The following is a 25,879-nucleotide window of genomic DNA, read 5'->3' on the forward strand; positions in this document are numbered from 1 at the left end:
CTCTATGAACTTAACCAATTATTTTTTGAAATCTTTTTTTTAGACTTTTAGCCTTCACAACCTCTTCTGGCAATGAGTTCCACAGGTTAACCAGGTCAACCTGGACTGGGCATCACACCTCCCATCTGCAGTGTAAATAGGATTTTATTTTTATTGATGAATGTTGGTAAATGTCAATTTCAGCATACACACATACCTCTGAAGAACTGTCTCCTTCAATAACCAGCAAAAATGTACGACTGGGCAAGGCAAGAAAACAACTGCTTGAGAACTGATTTGAGTTGGTATATTCTGATAAATCACAAACTGTCAACCTCATGTAACAGTTATAAAGCTTTATTGTTTTGAATCTCAGCATCCACTGCCAATAAATGATTGCCTGGCTCCCTCCCCCATTGTGTGACACACAGGCCCCAGGATTCCCACAACTGTGAAAATTTAAATCTATACAAAGCGGGGGGCAAAATGTTAAAATATCAACATTGATACTATCCATTGAAATTATTAAAAAAAAAAAAAGATTGAAATCTGCCATATCTGAGTCAGATAGAATGAGCGTATGTGCATGTGTGTGTCACTATTTACTCTCTCCTGTACCAACCTGTCCCCTTGGCCTCAGTCACATTCCTGGCCACACCTGCCCCCGCTCTCCCTACCCCACGGAGGCCACATGCAGGGTGTGGACCTCTTTGGCTCCTGGCTGCACCCTCCGGCTCCTGGACGCACCCTCCTGCCAGAGCTGGGTGTAGGGCAGAAACCAGTGTCGCCTGCAGTCTCAGAGCCAAGAGTAGCTCAGACGGGGGGTGGACTCTTGGGGAGGGGGAGGAGGCCTGTAGAGCGGAGGTCACTGACTCACCAGACAGAAGGCAGGCTCAGGTGTGATCTGAGGGGGAAAAGAAACCTGCCCCGTCCAGCTCTCAGGCTCTGGGATGGTGCCCACTGGCAGGTGGTGGTTCAGGGCAGCTGAGTAACAGAGACAGGCAGAGCCCCTCAGATGGGCTGTTAGGCACAGAGTGCTGGAGATGCAGCGAGGAGACAGGGCACAGAGCCAGACAGCAGGGGAAACGGAGACAGGGCCCACCGAGATCAAAGCTGTGATCGTGGGGGACGGAGGCTGTGGAAAGACCTCCCTGCTCATGGTCTTCGCCAAGGGTGATTTCCCCAGGGTAAGAACCTCTCCTCTCTTCACACTGCTCCTCCATTGGACCCTGTTTCTGCCTGAGATACCTTTCCCCTTACACTGATCCACCAAGGGGACCCTGCCCCAGAGAGACCCCTTGCCCCTCACACTGGATCCCCATAGGGCCCTGCCCCTACCACAGAGAGGCTTCCCCTCATCCTCACTGCTTCTCCATGGGACCCTATCCCTGCCCCAGAGAGACCCACACAAACACACTGCTTTCCATGGGACTCTGCCCTAGACCCTCCTCCCCTCACTCTGTTCTCCCACCCCACCCCACATGGGACACAGACTGTATCCCAGTCCAGACATGCACCGCTTCCCCTGGGAGAACCCAACCCAGAGAGAACCCCCTCATACAGCTTCCCACATGGGACCCTGAACTAGGCATGCTTGGCCCACCTGTTCTGTCTCCAAGATAACCTCTTCCCCCACTGGGTCAAAGCCCTGATCCATAGAGTAGCCCCTCCTTGACACAAGCTCACTGCCCCAGTCTCCCCTGCCAGGTGCTCTGAGTAAGCCCTCTGTGCAGCAAAGCCAGGCAGGAACCTCTGGGGGTGGAGGGAAACTCCCCCCATCAGCAGACTGCAGGAGCCCGGCTGGCCAAGGGAAGTGAAAGTGATCGCACTGAAGAGAGGCCTGGTCTCATGACATTCCCCCTGCCCAGGAAACCCGCTCTGCTAAGGCCGCCAGCAAACACCCTCCCCAAGGAGCTGGCAGGAGGTCACCCAGGCAGGATTGTCTTAGCAGCCGGCGGTGGCTAGAGAGATCCCAGCCTGCCGGGTTACCTCCAGCAGTGAACCGGGGCATTTCCAGACTTCCCAGCTACATGCTGAGCTGCTGTAAGGCTCTGGCTGAACACACAATTTGTAGCTCTGCTGCTCTGGCTGTACTGGTATAGAGCATGCTGTATAACCCCCTAGTGGTGACAGTTACACTAGTACAGCAGTTCTCAAACTTCACTGCACTGCAACCCCCTTCTGACAACAAAAATTACTAAAACACAACCCCAGGCGTGGACGAGGGAAATGAAGCCTGAGCTCACCCGAGTCCCACTACCCTGGAAGTGGGGCACGCAGCAAGTTTAACACCAGGCCTGTGACCCCATTAAAACAGGGTCCTAACCCACAGTTTGAGAACTGCTGCGCTAGTATAAACTCAGTAACCCTTGGGGAAATGACCCCAAATTTTGCTCACTAATTGTACCCGCACCTCCATGAGGCACACAAAATGTCAAAGCAATCCAAGTAACTAGGAGGATTTTCTAGCATTTAGAAAAGTTGAGCTTTAAACAGAAAGTTGGTCTAGTCTAGAACTTAACTAGCCCAGGCAGTTTGCTGTAGCATGTGTATACCAGTATGGCCATCAGACCTATCGCAGTGGTTTCATAAATGGAGCCCAGGCAGAAGGACACAGAGCTACTTCAGGTTTTTTGGGCTGGTGAAAAATCAAAGGTTCTCTTAATCTTTCAGGGCAAATCCTATGGAATTTAGTGGGGCGGGAAACAGGTGGGCTCTGTAGGAATTCCTCTACAAACCAACTATAAAAAGCAATGGAGAATGAAACATTTTCTAAAGGCTTTTGTGAACGGTTATAGAGAACTCTCTAGTGGTGTATCATGCCCTATTCAATGTTATAGAGTGATTCAAATAGACCATATGAAATGTTGTTATAGCTAGGGCCAGTGCAACCATTTAGGCAATTTAGGTGGTCGCCTAGGGTGCTAGGATTTGGGGGGCGCCATTTTCTTCGGCAGCGACTGCGGCGGCTGGATCTTCAGCCGCACAGGTTGCCACCAGCATTTAGGCAGAGGGAGCTGGGGGAGGGGAGCGCGGGGAGGGCCACCTGCAGCAAGTAAGCGGGGGGGGGCGGCATGCAGGGGAACTCCCCGCCCCAGCTCACCCCTGCCCTGCCTCCTCCCCAAGCACACCGTGGCTGCTTCACTTCTCCCGCCTCCCAGGCTTGTGGTGCCTAAGCTGATTGGTGCTCGTACTCGTGCGCAGAACAGGGGTGAGTTGGGGTGGGGGATGGGGAGCTGCCTGGGGGGGCCCTCAGGATGTGGGGGGTAGGGTGCAAGGTGGAAGTTTCGCCTAGGGCGCGAAACATCCTTGCACCGGCCCTGGTTATAGCTGTATTGGTCCCAGGGTATTAGAGAAACAAGGTGGGTGAAGGAATAGCTTTTAAAGAGACAAGCTTCCAAGCTCACACAGAGCTCTTCTTTGGAGCATGCATTGGGGCACTGTATATTGGCGCCTCTTCCATCTGAAGAACAGCCTGCATCTCCCCACTAGCACCTTGGTGCTTGCTCTCAGGCTGCACCTCTTGCATAGTGGAGAGGCAGCTTGGAAGAATACACTAATCCAACATGTTCTTCTCCTTCAAACCCACCTCTGCTGCATGGCCTGCAAATGACACCAACCACCAAGCAACTGGGGAGCTATGGCCACTGTGAGTTCCACTCACCTCTCACTGTCTTTGTGGCAGCCACCCACCCTCTCTGACTTCATGCTTGGCATGTAAACCTTTTGGGGCCAGAACCACCTCCTTGTTATACATGTACAGGGCTGAGCACAATGGGGTGGTGTCTCTCGTAAGCAAATAGATCTGGGAAACAATTTTTCAGTGAATACTTAATTTGCCCACAAAATGCATATTTTAGAGCACCAGAAATATTCACCAACTTGGGTCAAATTCAGTGACTAGTTTCAGATTCCCTCCAAAAAATTGGAGGCAAAAAGGTTTTTAATAAAAATGAAAATGTTGTATTTCACCATTTCAAAATTGAACATTTCAACTTTTCATTTCAAAACAGTGTTTCATTTAGAAATGTAGACAGGTTTTTTTAAATGAAAAAGGTGAAACACACTCCAATACAATCCATCATGAAACAAAACACTGAGAGGGAAATGTCTCAGCTCAAATGAAATATTCCATTTGATCCAAGATGAATTTTATTTCAGGGGTTTGGTTTCTGGGGTTTTGGGGGAGAAGGCTTGCTGTTGTGGGTGGTTTTGTTTGGTTTTGGTTTGTGTTTCAATGAGAAAAGCCCCCCAAAAATCCATTTTGGTTCAAACTGATTTATTTTCCTTTCAGTTCAGCCCCTGAACTGAAAAATCAATATTGGTTCATCTCTACATGTAAATAAAACAATAATTATTAAAAAAAACAACAGGGAGACACACAGCACAAGCACCCTGGCCCCTAACACATCACATTGGCTGGGTGGGGAGGGAAAACATACTGTTGCAGTGAATGGACAGTGGTTAGGGGCCATCCTTGGGACCTCCATTCAAGTCTCTGCTCTTCCAAAGAGCTTCCTATGTGACCCTGCTCTGCTCGGTGCCTCAGTTTCCCATCTCTACAATGGCGGTATTATTTCCTTACATCACAAAAGTGTTGCGAGGATAAATACATTAGATTGTGAGGCACTCAGTTATTACAGCGATGGAGGTCATGTGAGTACTTTAGATAGACTGACAGACAAGCATCTAAGGAGGAATGAACACTAGCTCCCCATGGGCCAGCCTGCTGAGCAGTAGTGATGGCTGGCTGTCTTTCCTTTCAGCACAGTGACTCTCCCCTCCTTTATCCTCCTAGGTCTATGTCCCCACTGTGTTTGAGAAGTACTCTGCCTCCTTCCAGATTGATTTGCACCGGCTTGCCACCAATCGGTGGGACACAGCAGGTACAGTAACTCCTCATTTAATGCTGTAGTTATGTTCCTGAAAAATGTGACTTTAAGCAAAATGATGCTAAGTGAATCCAATTTCCCCATAAGATGTAATGTAAATGAGGGGGTTAGTTCCAGGGAAATTTTTTTCACAGACAAAAGACTATATATATAATATATATATATAGATACACACACACTGTGTATATATACACACATGCAGTATAAGTTTTAAACAAACAATTTAATACTGATACACAGTGATGATGATTGTGAAGCTGGATTGAGGTGGTGAAGTCAGAGGGTGGGATATTTCGCAGGGAATGCCTTACTGCTAAATGATGAACTACAATTTGTTTGAGCCCTCAAGGGTTAACTCGCTATTAATGTAGTTTCACTCTACAAGACAGCAAGCATGGAGGGAGGGAAGAGAGCATAGCAGACAGAGACACACACCAAGTGTGTGAGAGCAAGAGATGCACATTTCCCCTTTAAGTAGCTGACCTCAGTCTTAAGTACACTGCCTTGTTTATTAGATCAGCTTGCTGAGACTGCAGCTGCTGCCTGGAAGCTCCCTCTGTCCTGAACCCTGTTGTGTGTACCCCCTGCTCTATGGAAATGAGGTAATCAGGGTGCAGGAGCAGGGGGAGCAAGACCCCTGACATTAGCCCCCCACTTTTCCCCTCCCCCCTACGGCAAACAGGAGTCTCTGGGAGCAGCTCCGTGGCAGTGAGGGGAGGGGCAGCTGCAGCACAGGGAACTTGGAGGAGCAGGGATCTGATGGGGGGTTGCCCATCCACCCTGGTTACAAGCCCTCACCAGCTAGCTGCAATGGGCTGCTCTTCCTGCAAGCAGCAGATAAAGCAGGCAGCTGCTAAACGCCTTAGAAGGGAGCATTGCACAACTTTAAACAAGCATGTTCCCTAACTGATCAGCAACTAACAGTGAAAGGTTAACCGGAAGGACTTTTAAGTGAAGAGTTACTTTACATACAGGGAGAAGATCCGGGTGTATGAGAGGGGAGGAGTGGTTCAGTGGCCTGCTAAACCCAGGGTTGTGAGTTCCAATCCTTGAGGGGGCCATTTAGGGAACTGGGGTAAAAATCTGTCTGGGGATTAGTCCTGCTTTGAACAGGGGGTTGGACTGGATGACCTCCTGAAGTCCCTTCCAACCCTCATCTTCTATGATTCTATGATACTCCCACTGTGAACAGTAGAGGGAGCCAACATCCTGGGAGAAAAATTAACCAGTCTATTTGAGTCTAGGAATGTGTGTGGGGGCCAGTGGTTCTCAACCAGGGGTACACAGAAGTCTTCCAGGGGGTACATCAACTCATCTAGATATTTGCCTCATTTTACAATAGGCTACATAAAAAGCACTCTCTCAAGAAAGATCTTGAGTCATTGTGGATAGTTCTCTGAAAACAACCACTCAGTGTGCAGTGGCGGTCAAAAAAAAGCAAACAATGTTGGGAATCATTAAGGAAGGGATAGATAATAAGAGAAAATATATTACCTCTATATAAATCCATGGTACATCCACATCTTGAATAGTGCATGCAGATGTGGTTGCCCCATCTCAAAAAAGATATATTGGAATTGGAAAAGGTTCAGACAAGGGCAACAACAGTGATTAGGGGTATGGAACTGGTGCCGTATGAGGAGAGGTTAATAAGACTGGGACTTTTCAGCTTGGAAAAGAGATGACTAAGGGGGGGGGAGGGGGAGACATGAGATAGACGTCTATAAAATCATGACTGGTATTGAGAAAGTAAATAAGGAAGTCCTGGGCCTTCTCATAGCACAAGAACTAGGGGGTCACCAAATGAAATTACTAGGCAGCAGGTTTAAAACAACAAAAGGAGGTATTTCTTCACACAATGCACCATCATCCTGTGGAATTCTTTGCCAGAAGATGTTGTGAACAGTGGTGGCTCCAGGCACCAGTGCTCCAAGCGTGTGCCTGGGGTGGCAAGCCACTGGGAGCACCCTGCCTGTCCCTGTGAGGGCAGCAGTCAGGCAGCCTTTGGCAGCTTGCCTGCAGGAGGTCTGCCAGTCCTGCGGCTTCAGTGCTAGTTCAACAGGGGGTACGCTAAAGGCGCAGGATTGGTGGACCTCCCGCAGGCAAGCTACCAAAGGCAGCCTACCTGCCGTGCTTGGGGCAGCTAAAAAGGTAGAGCCGCCCCTGGTTGTGAAGGCCAAAACTATAACAGGGTTCAAAAAGAACTAGATAAATTCATGGAGGATAGGTCCATCAATGGCTATTAGCCAGGATGGGCAGGGATGGTGTCTCTAGCCTGTTTTCCAGAAGCTAGGAATGAGTGACAGGGAATGGATCAGTTGACGATTACCTGTTCTGGTCACACCCTCTGGGGCACCTGGCCATGGCCACTGTTGGAAGACAGGATACTGGGCTAGATGGACCTTTGGTCTGACCGAGTATGGCCGTTATGTTCACTAGCAAAGTCAGTACAAACTAAAATATCATACTGACAATAACTTCTTTATACTGCTCTGTATACAATACAGTGACATACAAGTACAATAGTTGTATTCCAATAGTTGTATTCCAATTGATTTATTTTATCATATAGTAAAAATGAGAAAGTAAGCAATTTTCCACTAATAGTGTGCTGTGACACTTGTATGTTTATGTCTGATCTTGTAAGCACATAATTTTAAGTGAGGTGAAACTTGGGGTAGGCAAGAGTAATCAGCCTCCTAAAAGGAGTACAGTAGTCAGGAACAGTTGAGTGTCACAGGAGTAAGGCTTGGGGCATGGCTTGCTATGCAAATCATAGTTCGATCTAAGATTGTGTACACTATATGTGTGTGTTCGGGTGTGGTGTACTATGCAAATCAATGGGTGGCTTTTATTAGCATGCAAACTTTCTTAAAACATTTTCCTGCAAACAGAAAGGCCCCTTTCCCACAGGCCCACCTCAGCACTGTGGGATCAAAGTTCTTTCTGGGTTCTGCTGTTGGCATCCTGAGCTCTGTCCCGTACCCTGAGCTGCAAGTGACACGGCCCAGGTCTGCTGGCCCCCCATTCCTTCCAACAGCAGGGGCCAGGTCTCAGAAATTCATAAGATCAGCTTCAAAAAAATTCATGAGATCTGTAATAAACTGGGAGCGCTTTCTTTTCTTTCTGGTTTCTGAGTCCTTACCTTGTCAGACTTTCCTCCACTCCATAAGAGCTACAACCTTCCTCTTTATTTAAATGTAGAGGACAGTCACCCCTAATCAAATGACTCCAGGAGCTGGAGCTTTTGGAGAAATACCAGCTGTCATGATAAAACCATGAGACTCATCATACCTACATTGCAAAAGCAGGGCTATCGTTCAGATAATGGGTGTGTGGAGTGATGGAAACTCTGGGCATGGGTGAATGGGGGTGTGGGCAGAAGGCTGTCTATCTAAGATACTTTTCTAGTTCCCATCTTCACAGTATCTGATCTCCTTGCAATCTCTAGAAAATTTATCCTTGTAATGCCCCTGTGAGTTAGGGCACTGCTATAATCCCCATTGCACAGATGGGAAAACTGAGGCATGGCACAGCTAAGAGACTCACCCCAGGTTGCAGATGAACTCCATGGCAGAGCAGGAATTTGAACCCAGACCAGCCAGGACAATGCCAGGCAGGCCAAGGAGAAAAAAGCCAAGAGGGGATTCCCCTGGCACTTAGAAGAGCTATGGATCACCACTTCTTGAATCTCTGCCAGCTATTGGGGGGCTTTCTTCAGGGCCTATTTGGAGTGTCAGAGAGTGTAAGTTTGTGGGAGTTCATGCGTGTGCTAGAGTGTACATGCGTACACACATGTACATGCATCTGTGAGTATGCATGCACATATGTATCAGCACGTTAGTGTGTGTCAGTAGACATGTGTATGTGTGAGTGCACCAGTGGGTGGCTGAATACACATTGTTAGCTGTTCCTGAGGGCTAGATTCCCTCTTACATACAGAGGATGGGGAGGGAGGTTGGAGACCCCGCACTTGAAGGGGAGGCGTACTTAGTGACTGCCATTTCCTCCTCATAGGGCAGGAAGATTACGACAGGCTCCGTCCCCTCTCCTACACAGGAGCCCATGTGATTCTCGTGTGCTTCGATGTCACCAGCCCCAACAGCTTTGACAACATTCTCACAAAGGTAACAAAATGGTCTATAGATCAAAGGGGGGAGGCTGGGACTGGAGTAGCTGGAAGCTCCCCACACAGCCAGTGCTGCTGCCCTGCTCCCTGCAGCACCCCCTGCTGGGAGTGGCAAGGACTGGAGTAGTTGGAAGCTTCCCCCTCACCCCACAGCCAGCACTCCACCCCTCTCTCTGCAGTGCCCCCAGCTGGGAGAGGCTGGGACTGGAGTAGCCAGGAGCTCCCCTACAGCCAACCCCCAATTTCATGAGCATGTATGGTGGGCCATACAATTTCCATACCCAGACATGGCCCTCAGGCCAAAAAGTTGGCCCACCCCTGCTCTAGCTCTGTTCCGCTGCCCTCTATTGTGTTCCTTAGGTGTACATCCCATTCCCCGATTTAATGAAGGTGAACATGGGGCTCAGACCCTCCCCTAAAGTCTCTGAAGGCATGCAAGGTCTCCTGCCCCAGTGCTCAGCCCCCCGTCTCCATCTTTTTCCCTGCACAGTGGTACCCGGAGGTGAATCACTTCTGCAAGGGTATCCCCATTGTGCTGGTGGGCTGCAAGACTGACCTGAGGAAGGACAAGGTCCTTCTGAGGTGGCTCCATGAGGACCAGCTGTAGCCCATCACCTACCACAAGGTGATGCAGCCCCTTCCCCATCCTCCCGGCCCACTTGGCCAGCACGCACCATCCTGAATCCTCAGGAAAGAAAAATAGTCCCTCCCAGAGATAATGGGCCAGGGGTCAGCCAAGCTCCTAGACTCCATGTTGGGATGAGGTTGTGACAAGGCAGCATCAGCCGAAGTAGGGCATGTACTGGGCCCTGCCAAAGACATGGGGAAGCCCAGGGATGGTGGTAGGGGAGGTGATGCTCAATGGAAATGGATCCTGGAGGCCCCAGGCTGTACAATGGGCATGCCATGCCTTCAGCAGGGTCACCACCCTCTACCAACTGCAGGTCTCACACCACTCCCCTGTTGTAGGCGGAGGCCATGGCCCGGGAGGTGCATGCTGTCACCTACTTCGAGTGCTCGGCCAAGTACCAGGAGAACATCACCAACATCTTCACAAAGGCCTCCAGTGCCATGCAGAAGAGCCAGCACAAATGGAAACTCAAGAGGAGCTGCCTGCTCTCCTAGCCAGCTCCACACTCCTCCTGGGGACGCCCCAATGCCCTGCACCCATCCCAGGGCCAGCACTGCCCTCCAGCATCTCCATGGGCATCGGCTCCCACACAGCCAGGACCGATGGCAGATCTCGCCCTCCTTGCAACAGGCATCACCAGGAGGTGAATGATGCCACAGGAAGGGCGAGTGCCTCCCCCATAGTCTGACATGGCTCCTTCTCCACTCTGGTCTCATTCCAGCTGGTTCCAGCTCACAGGATTCACGCCCTCAGCTCTGCAACAGAACATGAGTACATGTCCAATAGCCCTAACTCCTCCGAGCTTCACCTTGCTCCATTTGGCAGCTACCAGCCCACATGGCTTCTAATAGCACAGCTCAGCTCAGCACTGCTCCCATCACCATAACCAGGCTTGGCTTGGTGTGGCTCCCGCACAAACTCCCAGCACTGATCCACAGGGGTCCCATTCATGTCCAGTGACCAATTCCCCAAATCCATCCACAAGACTCCACAGCCACAAGTCTCTGCAGTGCATAAGCCCAAGGAGGGACTGTGGTGTTGTCTTTGTTGTATGTTTGTACAGCACCTCACAAAGTGAGGTCCTAGCCCATGGCTGGGGCTCCTGGATGCTGCAATAATACACATAATAAATACTAACTGGGAGTAACAGATAAGGCTGAGCAAAGGGCTGAGGGTGAGGCTCCCTCTCCCATCAGGGAAATCCAAGTGAGGAAATGCCCAAAGACCCCTTGGTGTGAGAGATGAGAAGGACCAACTAGACCACCCAGCTTATCACCACAAAGCCAGGGCAGGATTGATCTCCCAACAGGACATTTCCTATGGTCTTGACCAGTCATGTTCAGTGCCATTGGGGCTCCCATCACCTCCCCTGGAGGCAGATCCCATGGCCTAAGCCATCTCATCTTCCCAGGGCTGCCCGGAGGATTCACGGGGCTTGGGGTCTTCAGCAGCAAGGGCCCCCCACTGCCAAATTGCTGCCAAAGACCCAGCACTTCAGCAGAGGGTCCTGGAGTGGAAGGACCCCTCCCCCACTGCTGGAGACCTGGAGCAGAAGCAGCTCCGGGGGCCTGGGCCTCGCGAGAGTTTTCCAGGGCCCCTGGAGCGAGTGAAGGACCCTGCTCCAGGGGCCCCAAAAAACTCTCAGGGGGGCCCCTACGGGGCCTGGAGCAAATTGCCCCACTTGCCTACTCCCCCCTTTCTGGGCAGCCCTACATCTCCCAGAATATCTCCTCGCTTCTCTTTTCCCTCACTCAGGTTCCATCCTATGACTTGAGTTATTCCCCTGTCTGTCAAATTAAGATCCTCCTTCCTGGGGGTTTAACCCATCAGAGATCCTGTGTCACAACCCCCCTTCACTGCTGCACCCCTAAATCAGCTGGATCCTCCTAAATCAGTCACCTGAGCTCTTCTCTGAGCAGCTACCAGTGTGTTAATTTCACTCTGGTAATGTGGTACCCAGAGCTCAGCACAACAGGACAGAACCTGACTGGAGTAAATTGGCATCATTCCATTGACTCCAATAGGGCTGCACCCATTTACACCAGCTGGGGATCTGACCCAGATGCCAATGGAGTAATGCCAAATTTACACTGGCTAGGGATTTAGCCCCCTTGCAGCTCCAGCTGGGGATCTGGCCCATTGATTCCAATGGAAATAGGGTTGATTTACACCATTTGGGGATTTGGCTCTCCTAACTCCAGAGCTACAACCAGTTTACACCCACTGGGTACCTAGCCTCCTTGATTCCAATGGAGTGATGCTGATCAGCCCCATGGGGCTGGAGGAGGCTGGCATACATACTAGTTATAGGGAATGGGATGACCCACCCCATTGGGAATTAACTAAGTTAGCCACAAGAGTGACACAAAGGACCTTTGGCAAAGGGTCCCCTGTTCTGCACAAGCAACTCTTATTTCAGACCTGATAAACTCACTACATCAAACATGTCTTGCCCAGCATTTATCCATAAAGGGTAATATGGAAGATAGCTACAGAAAGCTTGTGACTTATCAAGACTCCTAATCATTGCAAGTAGTTGTTACAGGTAATAATTTAAGAAACATAACTACATTGAAGGTATGCTTTATGGACTCAGTCGAAGATGGTCTCCCGGGGATATGTCTGGTGAAAACCCATTCAAGCAGGAGTTGTCATGCGTCCCTCATTAGTGGTGATGTAATGCAAGGCTCAATCGTCTAGCCTTGCTCCATCCCAAGATTATCAGTAGAAAACTACCAGAAACCACTGCAAATACCTGAAAACAGAGATAAAAAAGACAAGGGGCCACCCTATCTATGACAGGACAAAAGACTGTTTCAGTATGTGACAAAGTGGGGATTTTCTATAATATTTTTATGAGCTTCAGTTTCCCCATGTTGCATTGTTAGCCATGGAGGGGGTAGGAGGGGGGAAGGACTGTTGGCTCTCAGGGCAGGCTGAGACACACAAGTATTAACGTCACCTGTCTGAGCCTGTATGGGTTTGTGAGTTGGTGTCAGTGCAATGGTGCCCCCTCTGGCCAGATAGGGCATAACAGCTGAAGTTGGCCTGGCACACAGCGGTGCTGGAACCCTTTTAACAGAGGGGATGCTGAAAGCCAGCCCCTTTACCCCTGTCCACACCCCTCCCCTAGCTGGAGCCAGGAGCAGTGCTATGTCTCTGGGAAGGAGGACCCAGACAGGGGTAAGGGGGCAAAGGCTGGGGGTGAGCACAGGGCCAGTAGCAGGGCCCCAGGCATGGGTCCAACAGCTGAGGTGCAAGCCACAAGCACAGAGCCAGAGAGTGGAGTCCTAGGCACAGGGCCCCAGGGCTAGGAGTGGGGCCCTGAGGCAAGAGCCCCAAGCACAGACCAGCAGCCAGGACCCAAGCCCCAGGCTGTAGAGTGGAGGCCTGGGTGCAGAGCCAGTGGGCCTGCACAAAACCTGGGGATACTGCAGCACCCCCCACACCTCTAGTTTCCACACCTATGATCAGTGTGTTAGTAGAGGAACCCAGACCCACCCACTCAAGGAGGTTCCAGCTCAGGGCCCTCAAGCTATATAAGCCAGATCAGTATTCATCACCTCCAGCTGTGCCCTAAGATCCTGCTTACTTCCCCCAGGTGCTGGGGGCTCTCTCCTCCTAAGGTGTTCTCCTTGAACAGCTCTTCAGCAGCTTGCTGGAAAGAGTGCCCTCCTCTAGGCCTGCTTACTCCTTGGGGAAACACATCATCCTCTCCCAGTCCTTTTATATTCCCAGTTGCACTGAGGCAGTCAATCAATGAGGGCAGGCAATGAGGGCTGTGTTAACCCTTTAGTTGCTGGGCTGGCATGGGGTACATACACTCCATTATAGGGTCATTTTAAAAAAGAGTGGCCGAAGCCAGTCCCATATCAATGGGAAGTCCAAAAAGACAATGGAAAACCTAGTCACCGTAGATTGCCACGTACTTTTAGGGGTGAAAGAAAAATGCAGAGCTGTTATTTACCAGGCTGCACGTGGCAATAGACTGTATAGGTAAGGGATGCAAGGAGGGTCTGGGTCACGATGCAAACTGCAGGCACGCACACAACTAAAATTAATTAATTAAAAGTTTTATTGGGGATAGTTACAAGGGGTAGGGGAGCAGTATATGATTAGCTAATAGGGTTAATGGAACTTAAAACATACAATGGCTAAAGCATTTACTATTAAACAATATTTATAAACAAAGATGCAGTAAACAATATTTATAAACACAGATGCAGCATTTAGTAATAACCAATTCTTACGAATACAAACCAACTCATAACGACCGGCAAACGTAGAAACTCTGCTTAAAACACGTGAGCTGAGAGAGACTTCGAGGTGATCAGGCTCGGTTACGGGTGTGTACAAGGTACACAGGATTCATTTTTCTTTCTCCTCTTCTGCCTGCACATGGCAGACCAGCCTAAAATACCCACTATGACATCATAGAAGTGTCATAGGGGACAGGGCCCAAAAACTGTGTGTGTTTGTTTCTGATTGGTACAAGCAAAGTTTACACCAAGTAGGGGAGCAGGTGCCTGAAAGTCTGGCTTCGCCCCCAAAAGGTGAGGAAATGCATATAGTTCAGAATGCCTTTAACACTGACTGACAAAGGAAGAGGCCAGGGCAATACCGGTATGGGCAAGTCTTTTAGGATGCAGACAGGAACTTATCTTAACAGTCACCAGCACATTGACACCTAGCAACCAAGGACCCAGGGGGAGAAGGGTTTCCCCACCTCTCAGCAGGGAAGCTAAGCAAAAACCTGGGTTGAAGAACAAAAGACAAAGAACTGTGGAGGTGAGGGTGTTGAGGGTTGGCTGCTGGAGAAAGTCTGGGGCTCTCACTTGGGAATAGACCAAGGAGGTCAGATGGACAGAGACAAAGACTAAACAATGGGGTTGTGATGTTTCCCAGGGTACAATCTGGCCTTTTGAACAGCTGCATCCCCTCATTTCTCCAATCTGGGGTGTCTTTTACACTGCTTTGCTGTAAGAGCAGCCACTCCTGGACTGTTCACCCACAGCCTAATGGCAGAGAGAAAGGAGGGTCAGGGCAAAGCTTGGAGGCAAGATCAAACCAGTATCTTAGATGCCTATATACAAATGCAAGAAGTATGGGTAATAAGCAGGAAGAACTGGAAGTGCTAATAAATAAATACAACTATGACATTGTTGGCATTACTGAAACTTGGTGGGATAATACACACGACTGGAATGTTGGTGTGGATGGGTATAGTTTGCTCAGGAAGGATAGACAGGGGAAAAAGGGAGGAGGTGTTGCCTTATATATTAAAAATGTACACACTTGGACTGAGGTGGAGATGGACATAGGAGACGGAAGTGTTGAGAGTCTCTGGGTTAGGCTAAAAGGGGTAAAAAACACAGGTGATGTCATGCTGGGAGTCTACTACAGGCCACCTAATCAGGTGGAAGAGGTGGATGAGGCTTTTTCCAAACAACTAACAAAATCATCCAAAGCCCAAGAAATGGTGGTGATGGGGGACTTCAACTATCCAGATATATGTTGGGAAAATAACACCGCGGGGCACAGACTATCCAATAAGTTCCTGGACTGCATTGCAGACAACTTTTTATTTCAGAAAGTTGAAAAAGCTACTGGGGGGAAGCTGTTCTAGACTTGATTTTAACAAATAGGGAGGAACTTGTTGAGAATTTGAAAGTAGAAGGAAGCTTGGGTGAAAGTGATCACGAAATCATAGAGTTTGCAATTCTAAGGAAAGGTAGAAGGGAGTACAGCAGAATAGAGACAATGGATTTCAGGAAGGCGGATTTTGGTAAACTCAGAGAGCTGATAGGTAAGGACCCATGGGAATCAAGACTGAGGGGAAAAACAACTGAGGAGAGTTGGCAGTTTTTCAAAGGGACGCTATTAAGGGCCCAAAAGCAAGCTATTCCGATGGTTAGGAAAGATAGAAAATGTGGCAAAAGACCACCTTGGCTTAACTATGAGATCTTGCGTGACCTACAAAATAAAAAGGCGTCATATAAAAAATGGAAACTAGGTCAGATTACAAAGGATGAATATAGGCAAATAACACAGGAATGCAGAGGCAAGATTAGAAAGACAAAGGCACAAAATGAACACAAACTAGCTATGGGAATAAAGGGAAACAAGAAGACTTTTTATCAATACATTAGAAGCAAGAGGAAGACCAAGGACAGGGTAGGCCCACTGCTCAGTGAGGAGGGGGAAACAGTAACGGGAGACTTGGAAATGGCAGAGATGCTTAATGACTTCTTTGTTTCGGTCTTCACTGAGAAGTCTGAAGGATTGTCTAATATAGTGAATGCTTACGGGAAGAGGGTAGGTTTAGAAGATGAAATAAAAAAAGAGCAAGTAAAAAATCACTTAGAAAAGTTAGATGCCTGCAAGTCATGCAGGGCCTGATGAAATGCATCCTAGAATACTCAAGAAGTTAATAGAAGAGGTATCTGAGCCTCTAGCTATTATCTTTGGGAAATCATGGGAGACGGGGGAGATTCCAGAAGACTGGAAGGGGGCAAATATAGTGCACATCTATAAAAAGGGAAATAAAAACAACCCAAGAAACTACATACCAGTTAGTTTAACTTCTGTGCCAGGGAAGATAATGGAGCAGGTAATTAAAGAAATCATCTGCAAACACTTGGAAGGTGGTAAGGTGATAGGGAATAGCCAGCATGGATTTGTAAAGAACAAATCGTGTCAAACCAATCTGATAGCGTTCTTTGATAGGATAACGAGCCTTGTGGATAAGGGAGAAGCGGTGGATGTGATATACCTAGACTTTAGTAAGGCATTTGATACGGTCTCGCATGATATTCTTATAGATAAACTAGGAAAGTACAATTTAGATGGGGCTACTATAAGGTGGGTGCATAACTGGCTGGATAACCGTACTCAGAGAATAGTTGTTAATGGCTCCCAATCCTGCTGGAAAGGTATAACAAGTGGGGTTCCGCAGGGGTCTGTTTTGGGACCGGTTCTGTTCAATATCTTCATCAACTATTTAGATGTTGGCATAGAAAGTACGCTTATTAAGTTTGCGGATGATACTAAACTGGGAGGGATTGCAACTGCTTTGGAGGACAGGGTCAAAATTCAAAATGATCTGGACAAATTGGAGAAATGGTCTGAGGTAAACAGGATGAAGTTCAATAAAGATAAATGCAAAGTGCTCCACTTAGGAAGGAACAATCAGTTTCACACATACAGAATGGGGAGAGACTATCTAGGAAGGAGTATGGCAGAAAGAGATCTAGGGGTCATAGTAGACCACAAGCTTAATATGAGTCAACAGTGTGATACTGTTGCAAAAAAAGCAAACGTGATTCTGGGATGCATTAACAGGTGTGTTGTAAACAAGACATGAGAAGTCATTCTTCCGCTTTACTCTGCGCTGGTCAGGCCTCAGCTGGAGTATTGTGTCCAGTTCTGGGCACCACATTTCAAGAAAGATGTGGAGAAATTGGAGAGGGTCCAGAGAAGAGCAACAAGAATGATTAAAGGTCTTGAGAACATGACCTATGAAGGAAGGCTGAAGGAATTGGGTTTATTTAGTTTGGAGAAGAGAAGACTGAGAGGGGACATGATAGCAGTTTTCAGGTATCTAAAAGGGTGTCATCAGGAGGAGGGAGAAAACTTGTTCACCTTAGCCTCCAATGATAGAACAAGAAGCAATGGGCTTAAGCTGCAGCAAGAGAGATTTAGGTTGGACAATAGGAAAAAGTTCCTAACTGTCAGGGTGGTTAAACACTGGAATAGATTGCCTAGGGAAGTGGTGGAATCTCCATCTCTGGAGATATTTAAGAGTAGGTTAGATAAATGTCTATTAGGGATGGTCTAGACAATATTTGGTCCTGCCATGAGGGCAGGGGACTGGACTTGATGACCTCTCGAGGTCCCTTCCAGTCCTTGAGTCTATGAGTCTATGAGCCTCGAGCTTGTAAATTACTCCCAGCTGAGTTATATGATAGCTCTAAGCCAGCTGCTCCTGAATTATATTGCAGAGTGACACCAGAAAATTACTAGTTCCAGACTTGTCCCCACAAATGTGCATTTTGTGCTGCCCAGCACCCTCCTGGACAATACAAGCTCATAGAAAGTCTGTCATTTCAATAATAGAAAATGATATGCACAAACTCCATTATCTCAAGTGGAGGTTCCCAAACATTTCAATCCAAACACACACTGGTTCAGTTAAAATGAATTTATTAACTAAAGAAAGGTAGATTTTAAGTGATTCCAAGTGATGAGGCATAAAAGTCAGAACTGGTTACAAAGAAATAAAAGGTAAGAGGCAAACTAATACCTAACTTAACAAGCTAAGTGAATTTAAAGCAAAAGAGTTTCTCATCATAAGCTTACAGCAGTCTGGCTGGATTTTTCAGCCAGGACCCCTCCCCCAGTTCAATGATGCGTCTTTTGTCTTTCAAACATTGTTGATGCCATGAGTACAGATGAGAGGAAAGGTGATTTGGGGCCTCTGTTCCTCATTTTTATATCTTTTCCTCCTCTCTGAGACTCCTCTCCAGCTGGGGTTCAGAAGACAGCCAGTCTGTTAACCAGGCTGCTCCTTTCTGTTAACCAGACAGCCAGGCTGTTCCATTCAGTAGGGTGATGGATGCTCTACCCTTCACAGCCGCTGCTCCAATGGGCAGCAGGACACTGTGGGGAGTCAATCACCTTGGGTGACAGAACATCAGCCCCATGGGACATTCCAGGGCAGCTGGCAGCAAGAGCTTCATGTGGCTGGGAGTTGACTCCCCATGGTGCTTTCAGGGCTCTTGCCACCCCCACCCCCTCCGCTGCCGCCCCGAGATCTAGCCTTAAAGCGCTGTTCTGCTCTATAGCCTTATTCTCTGTTGTGATCCAACCCCTGTATGACAGGGGACATGGTGAAAGCGAATGGAGACAGCCCCCAGGGAATAACCCACAGGCAGAGGGCCTCCCTGAGCAGCAGAGCCAGCACAAGGTCTTGATATTGATTCCTCTGTTCTCCTCTAGCATCTCAGCCCAGGGGGAGCTCCTATATTCCAGCTATTCTCTGCTTCCCATGGCCCAGACTGCCCCATTCCCTCCCATTTTAGTGCTCAGATGAGAATTGGGGACACCATAGCCTCGTGGGCTTCATTTATCGCAGCTCACCAGCTCAGAGACAACCTACATGCCCAATTTAGAAGCAAAATGAAGCTGCTTTCCCTAAGCATGGACCAGCCCTGCAGTCACCACCTGGGTCCAGGAGGCTCCTTCCCTCCCAAGCAGCAGCCAGAATGAAGAGTTTGCAGTGGGCAGCAGCAGGTTCATGGTTCTGCTAGCAATGCTCAAGGCAGACAGCAATCCAGCTCTCTCTCCTGTTGCTGTGCTGGCTCTGCAGGGACAGCAGCAGGAAAGCAGTCAAACCTGGCTGTAACTGGCTCTGGCTCCAGTACCCACGGGGAACAGGTTGAGGGAGGAACAAGGGATCATCGCTACCTACACACTGTGACTGTACTTGCTTCCTTCTTCTAGAGCAGTTATTATATGTGACTACAGCAGTGCCTAAAGGCTCTTGACCAAGATCTGGGCCCATTGTGCCAGGTGCTGCATAGACCCTTGACTGGCATCTGGGCCCATTGTGCCAAGCACTGCACAGACCCGTGACTGACTCCTAGGCCCATTGTGCCAGGTACTGCACAGACCCCTAACTGACATCTGGGCCCATTGTGCCAGGCACTGCAGACCCCTGACATCTGGGCCCATTGTGCCAGGCACTACGCAGTCCCCTGACATCTGGGCTCTTTGTGCCATGTACTGCACAGACCCCTGACTGACATCTGGACCCATTGTGCCAGGCACTGTACAGATCCCTGACTGATATCTGGGCCCATTGTGCCAGGCACTGGACAGACCCCTAACATTTGGGCTCCATTGCTCTGACCACAAGACTCATCTCCTCTCCCAGAGCCAGGACTAGAACCCAGAAGACCAGCCTCTGGCCCCTCCTGCTCTAACCCGACTAGACCTTACTCCCACCCAGAGCTTGTAAAAATAAAACAACACACTCAGGAGTCCTGACTCCCATTCCTGCAGTTTGAAAATTAAACAGACATTGCTCATTAATTAATAATAACTTTGTGCATCATAGCAGATAGCCCTGTCCTCCCTGATCAGAATGGAAACCAGTTGTTCCCAAATAGACTGATAGAGAGAACTGTATCTAAAAAGGAAAAAACTCATTATCAGGGGAGCGACAAGATACAGTGAAAGGATAATAGCTACACATGCGGATTGGAAGGAAGATTTAGGGTCTTGTATTATGCAGATGATCTAATGGTCCATTCTGGCACTAAACTCCATGACTCCATGAATTCAGGTAGATACAATGCTATGGTTTGGCAGGATGGAGCTCAGAACAAGGTTGCAGTTTGGAAGTGGGAAATCTTTCACTGTGATCAATGTGTTCGGACAGGAAGTTGTTACTGCTGCCAGACCCCATGTACCCCCATTCTTGCCATTCATAAAGACAGCAGAGGATGATTCACTCTCCTTGCAGGCCAGGGGAGAAGGAGAGCAGAAATATCCAGAAAAGTAGATCTCACAATCCATAGATAGGAAGAAATACCCCTGTTGCTTTTCATATGGGTCTGTCTTCACTGGATTTTTGTAACTTAATTGCCAATTAACTAAAAGTACTTAGCCCATTTGTAGCTGCTAGTGTGAACACTCTCCACTCTTTTGTTCCAGGCTACAGATGGTCAGACTCAGATCATCAAAGGCATTTACCGTCCTACCTTCTGTTGAAATTAATGTGAATGGGGAGCGTAGGCCCAGATTTACAAAGGAACTCAGGTCATATCTACACTGTGGGTGCTGTAGTGCCGTAGAGTAGATACTTCCTACATTAACAGAAGGGGTTTTTCCAGTCCTGTAGGAATTCTATCTCCCTGGGAGACAGGAGCTAGGAGGCTGGAAACATTCTTCTGTCCAGTAGCTGTGTATACATTGGGGGTGAGGTGGACAAAGCTACAGTACTCAGAGGTGCAGATTTTTCACACCCCTGAGCACTGTAGTTATGTCGACCTAACTTTGAAGTGTGGACAGATGCTTAGAAAGTCACAGAACAATGCTGTGATCCACAAAGCCCAAGTGGGGCACCTAGGCTCCCCGTATGATGAATGGGGAGAAATAAGTGCCTTAGAAAGCAATCCACAAAAGCCAGCATGCCAGTGGGGGAGTCACATTGGCAATAAGAGATATACAGTCCAGCCTGCATGACCCGCCTAGTATAAGCTCAGCTCTTGCCTTCCAATCTCCAACATTGAAGCCTGTGGAGCGCCCCAGGTTCTGCCCACCTCTTAATGGGGATTTACACCTTTCCACATAGAAGGGGGCTCTGACATTTGTATTGCACCATCCACTCTCTTTGCAAGGGGCTGGCTGGTGGCCAAGAATTAGTGCACAGGAAAGGGGCTGGCTGCTGGGGACACCCTGTGGGAACCACTACAGCGTCAGTATTGTGGCCCCTCCTGTATGGGTGGATCTCAGGGACAACAGTCTGTGCTGTTCCACATCCCTAGCAGACTCCTTGGCTTGTGGTCTGCATAGCCATCAAGGAATCCAGGAGGCTTTGGGGCTCAACCACCTGTTTCTTCCTTCCAAGTCAGTTCCCTGATACAGCTTGACCTAGGTGCAAACAAAATGTTACAAGGGCTGGAAAATGTTGATGGCACATATTTTAGGGGCACTGTATCTCAGGGATCCCGTTATGTAATAACCCCAAATTTGGATCACTTAGCTGACTCTGGAGCCCCATGAGGCACAGGCATTTTCAAGACAATCTGAGCAAACCCATGGATGTGAGGGCACTTTGAAAAATCATCTGTTAAACAGTGAGTCTCAGCTTTAGCTAAAGCAGAGCAGTTGCTCTGTTATCTTAAAGAAATCCTCAGGATCCCTGGCTCTTCTATATCACTTTTCATCCATACATCTCAAAGCACTTTACAAAGGAGGTTATCATCATTAGCCCTCTTTCACAGATAGGGAAACTGAGGGCCAGAGAAACAGCACAACTTGCCCAAGGTCATCCAGCAGGGCAGTGACAGGGACAATAGAAATCAAGAGGACTTGCAGCCAGAGGGACAGGGGATAGATCGGAGAATCGCACTGTCACCAGGAAAAGGAAGGTCTACGTGACTGGGGACTCTTTACTGAGAAGAACAGACAGGCCTGTAACTAGAACTGATCCGGAGAACAGAAGGGTGAGCTGTCTGCCGAGTGCTAAGATACGCGATGTGGACCTAAGGCTGAAAAAGATCCTAATGGGAGCGGGAAAGAATCTGCTGATTGTCCTTCATGTGGGAACAAATGATACGGCTAGATTCTCGCTGGAACGTATAAAGGGAGACTATGCCAGACTGGGAAAACGCTTAAGGAAATCGAGGCTCAGGTGATCTTCAGTGGGATTCTGTCTGTTCCTAGAGAAGGGCAACAAAGGTGTGACAAGATTATGGCGGTCAACAGATGGCATGGTCAGGCAGTGGTGCTACAAGGAGGGTTTTGGGATGTATGGCCACTGGGGTATAGCATTCATGGACAGAGGACTATTCTCTCGGGACTGACTTCACCTGAGTAAGGAGGGAAATAGACTTCTAGGATGGAGGCTGGCACAACTGATTAAGAGAGCTTTAAACTAGGAATTTGGGGGAGATGGTTGGGAGATGTCCAGGTAATCTCCATGCTGGAATTCAACATTGAGAGAGAAGAAAACAAACTAGGAGAGGATACAGCCATGGGCAGGAGAACAACAAAAGGAAGAAGGGTGGTATAGATACCAGTCTAATTGGTGATACTGGTGGTAGAATGTCTGTGCCTAACAGGGTAAAGAATGTCAGTGAAACCAAATGGCAAAAATTAAGATGTTTGTACACTAATGCGAGGAGCCTGCATAACAAAATGGAGGAACTAGAGCTACTGGTGCAGGAAGTGAAACCAGATATTATAGGGATAACAGAAATATGGTGGAATAGTAGTTATGACTGGAGTACAGGTATTGAAGGCTATGTGCTGTTTAGGAAAGACAGAAATAAAGGCAAAGGTGGTGGAATAGCATTGTATATCAATGATGAGATAAACTGTAAAGAAATAGGAAGTGATGGAATGGATAAGACAGAGTCTGTCTGGGCAAAAATCACATTGGGAAAGAAAGCTACTAGAGCTTCCCCTCAGATAGTGCTTGGGGTGTGCTACAGACTGCCGGGATCTGATCTGGATATGGATAGAAACCTCTTTAATATTTTTAATGAAGTAAACACTAATGGGAATCATGGGAGACTTTAACTTCCCAGATATAGACTGTAGGACAAGTGCTAGTAATAATAATAGGGCTCAGATTTTTCTGGATGTGATAGCTGATGGATTTCTTCACCAAGTAGTTGAAGAACCAACAAGAGGGGATGCCATTTTAGATTTGGTTTTGGTGAGTAGTGAGAACCTCATAGAAGAAATGGTTGTAGGGGACAACATTGGTTCGAGTGATCATGAGCTAATTCAGTTCAAACTAGATGGAAGGATAAACAAAAATAGATCTGGGACTAGGGTTTTTTATTTCAAAAGGGCTAACTTTAAAGAATTAAGGAAATTAGTTAGGGAAGTGGATTGGACTGAAGAACTTGTGGATCTAAAGGCAGAGGAGACCTGGAATTACTTCAAGTCAAGTTGCAGAAACTATCAGAAGCCTGCATCCCAAGAAAGGGGAAAAAATAATAGGCAGGAGTTGTAGAACAAGCTGGATTAGCAAGCATTTTAGAGAGGTGATTAAGAAAAAGCAAGTATGAGAGGGGTAGCCGTGTTAGTCTGGATCTGTAAAAGCAGCAAAGAATCCTGTGGCACCTTATAGACTAACAGACGTTTTGGAGCATGAGCTTTCGTGGGTGAATACACACTTCTTCAGATGCATGTCAAGAAGAAAAAGAAAAAGCAAGAAAGCCTACAAGGAGTGGAAGATGGGAGGGATTAGCAAGGAAAGGTACCTTATTGAAGTCAGAACATGTAAGGATAAAGTGAGAAAGGCCAAAAGCAATGTAGAGTTGGACCTTGCAAAGGGAATTAAAACCAATATAAATTTATAAATTTATAGCCATATAAATAAGAAGAAAACAAAGAACAAGTGGGACCGCTAAACACTGAGGATGGAATGGAGGTTAAGGATAATCTAGGCATGGCCCAATATCTAAACAAATACTTTCCCTCAGTCTTTAATGAGGCTAATGAGGAGCTTAGGGATAATGGTAGGATGACAAATGGAAATGAGGCTATGGAGGTAGATATTACCACATCCGAGGCAGAAGCCAAACTCAAACAGCTTAATGGGACTAAATCGGAGGGCCCAGATAATCTTCATCCAAGAATATTAAAGGAACTGGCACATGAATTTGCAAGCCCATTAGCAAGAATTTTTAATGAATCAGTAAACTCAGGGGTTGCACCGTACGACTGGAGAATTGCTAACATAGTTCCTATTTTTAAGAAAAGGGAAAAAAGTGATCCGAGTAACTATAGGCCTGTTAGTTTGACATCTGTAGTATGTAAGGTCTTGGAAAAAATGTTGAAGGAGAAAGTAGTTAAGGACATTGAGGTCAATGGTAATTGGGACAAAATACAACATGGTTTTACAAAAGGCAGATCGTGCCAAACCAACCTGAACTCCTTCTTTGAAAAGGTAATAGATTTTTTAGACAAAGGAAACACAGTGGATCTAATTTACCTCGGTTTCAGTAAGGCATTTGATATGGTTCCAGATGGGGAATTATTAGTTAAATTGGAAAAGATGGGGATCAATCTGAAAATTGAAAGGTGGATAAGGAACTGGTTAAAGGGGAGACTACAATGGATCGTACTGAAAGGTGAACTGTCAGGCTGGAAGGAGGTTACTAGTGGAGTTCCTCAGGGATCAGTTTTGGGACCAATGTTATTTAATCTTTTTATTACTGACGGCACAAAAAGTTGGAATGTGCTAATAAAGTTTGTGGATGACACAAAGCTGGGAGGTATTGCTATCATACAGGAAGATCTGGATGACCTTGTAAACTGGAGTAATAGTAACAGGATGAAATTTAATAGTGAAAAGTTCAAGGTCATGCATTTAGGGAGTAATAACAAGAATTTTAGTTATAAATTGGAGACACATCAGTTGGAAGTAACAGAGGAGGAGAAGGACCTCGGAGTTTGGTTGATCACAGGATGACTATGAGCTGCCAATGTGATATGGCCGTTAAAAAAGTTAATGTGGTTTTAGGATGCATCAGGTGAGGTATTTCCAGTAGAGATAAGGAGGTGTTAGTACCATTATACAAGGCATTGGTGAGACCTCATCTGGAATACTGTGTGCAGTTCTAGTCTCCCATGTTTAAGAAGGATGAATTCAAACTGGAAGAGGTACAGAGAAGGGCTACTAGGATGATCTGAGGAATGGAAACCCTATCTTATGAAAGGAGACTCAAAGAGCTTGGCTTGTTTAGCCTAACCAAAAGAAGGTTGAGGGGGGATATGATTGCTCTTTATAAATATATCAGAGGGATAAATATTAGGGAAGGAGAGGAAATATTTAAGCTTAGTACCAATGGGGACACAAGAACAAATGGATATAAACTGGACACTAGGAAGTTTAGACTTGAAATTAGACGAAGGTTTCTAACCATTAGAGTAGTGAAATTCTGGAACAGTCTTCCAAGGGGAGTAGTGGGGGCAAAAGACATATCTGGCTTTAAAACTAAACTTGATAAATTTATGGAGGGGATGGTATGATGGGATAGCCTAATTTTGGCAATTAATTTAGCAACTGATCTTTGATTATCAGCAGGTAAGTATGCCCAGTGGTCTGTGATGTGATGTTAGATGGAGTGGGATCTGAGTTACTACAGAAAATTCTTTCCTGGGTTCTGGCTGGTGGGTCTTGCCCACATGCTCAGAGTTTAACTCAGTGGTCCCCGACGTGGTGCCCGCCGGGGCATATATGTGCGCCCGCCTAGTGTCCAGCAGGGGAGAGAAGCCGTGGCCCCGTGCCTGCTGGGGACAGAGAACTCCAGGGCTGCAGGCTGTGAGCGCCGGTGTTCTCGGTCCCTGGCAGGTGTGAGGCCATGGCTTAAGCCAGAGAGAAGCCATGGCCCCGCGCCTGCCAGGGACAGAGATCTCTGCGGCTGCAGACGTCAGTGTTCTCTGTGCTCAAGACTTCTCTCCGGCCTCTCTCTTCTCTCTGGATTCATATATTATGTTATATTA

The 25,879-nt window shown here is 47.5% G+C and overlaps 2 protein-coding genes across 3 annotated transcripts in view; both read left to right on the top strand.

Moving 5' to 3' along the window:
• The window catches only part of KDM2A (lysine demethylase 2A), a 601,751-nt gene that overhangs the window by 502,202 nt on the left and 73,670 nt on the right, over positions 1–25,879 (top strand). The window lies entirely within an intron of this gene.
• RHOD (ras homolog family member D) lies at positions 1,023–10,340 on the top strand. The gene is given in 5 exon segments (XM_050956473.1): positions 1,023–1,166; positions 4,778–4,865; positions 8,889–8,998; positions 9,491–9,625; positions 9,970–10,340. Coding segments are annotated over 5 exon segments (633 nt in total). The 3' UTR covers positions 10,126–10,340.

Source organism: Gopherus flavomarginatus, chromosome 5, assembly GCF_025201925.1.
Source record: "Gopherus flavomarginatus isolate rGopFla2 chromosome 5, rGopFla2.mat.asm, whole genome shotgun sequence".
In the NCBI taxonomy this organism is placed as follows: Eukaryota; Metazoa; Chordata; order Testudines; family Testudinidae; genus Gopherus; species Gopherus flavomarginatus.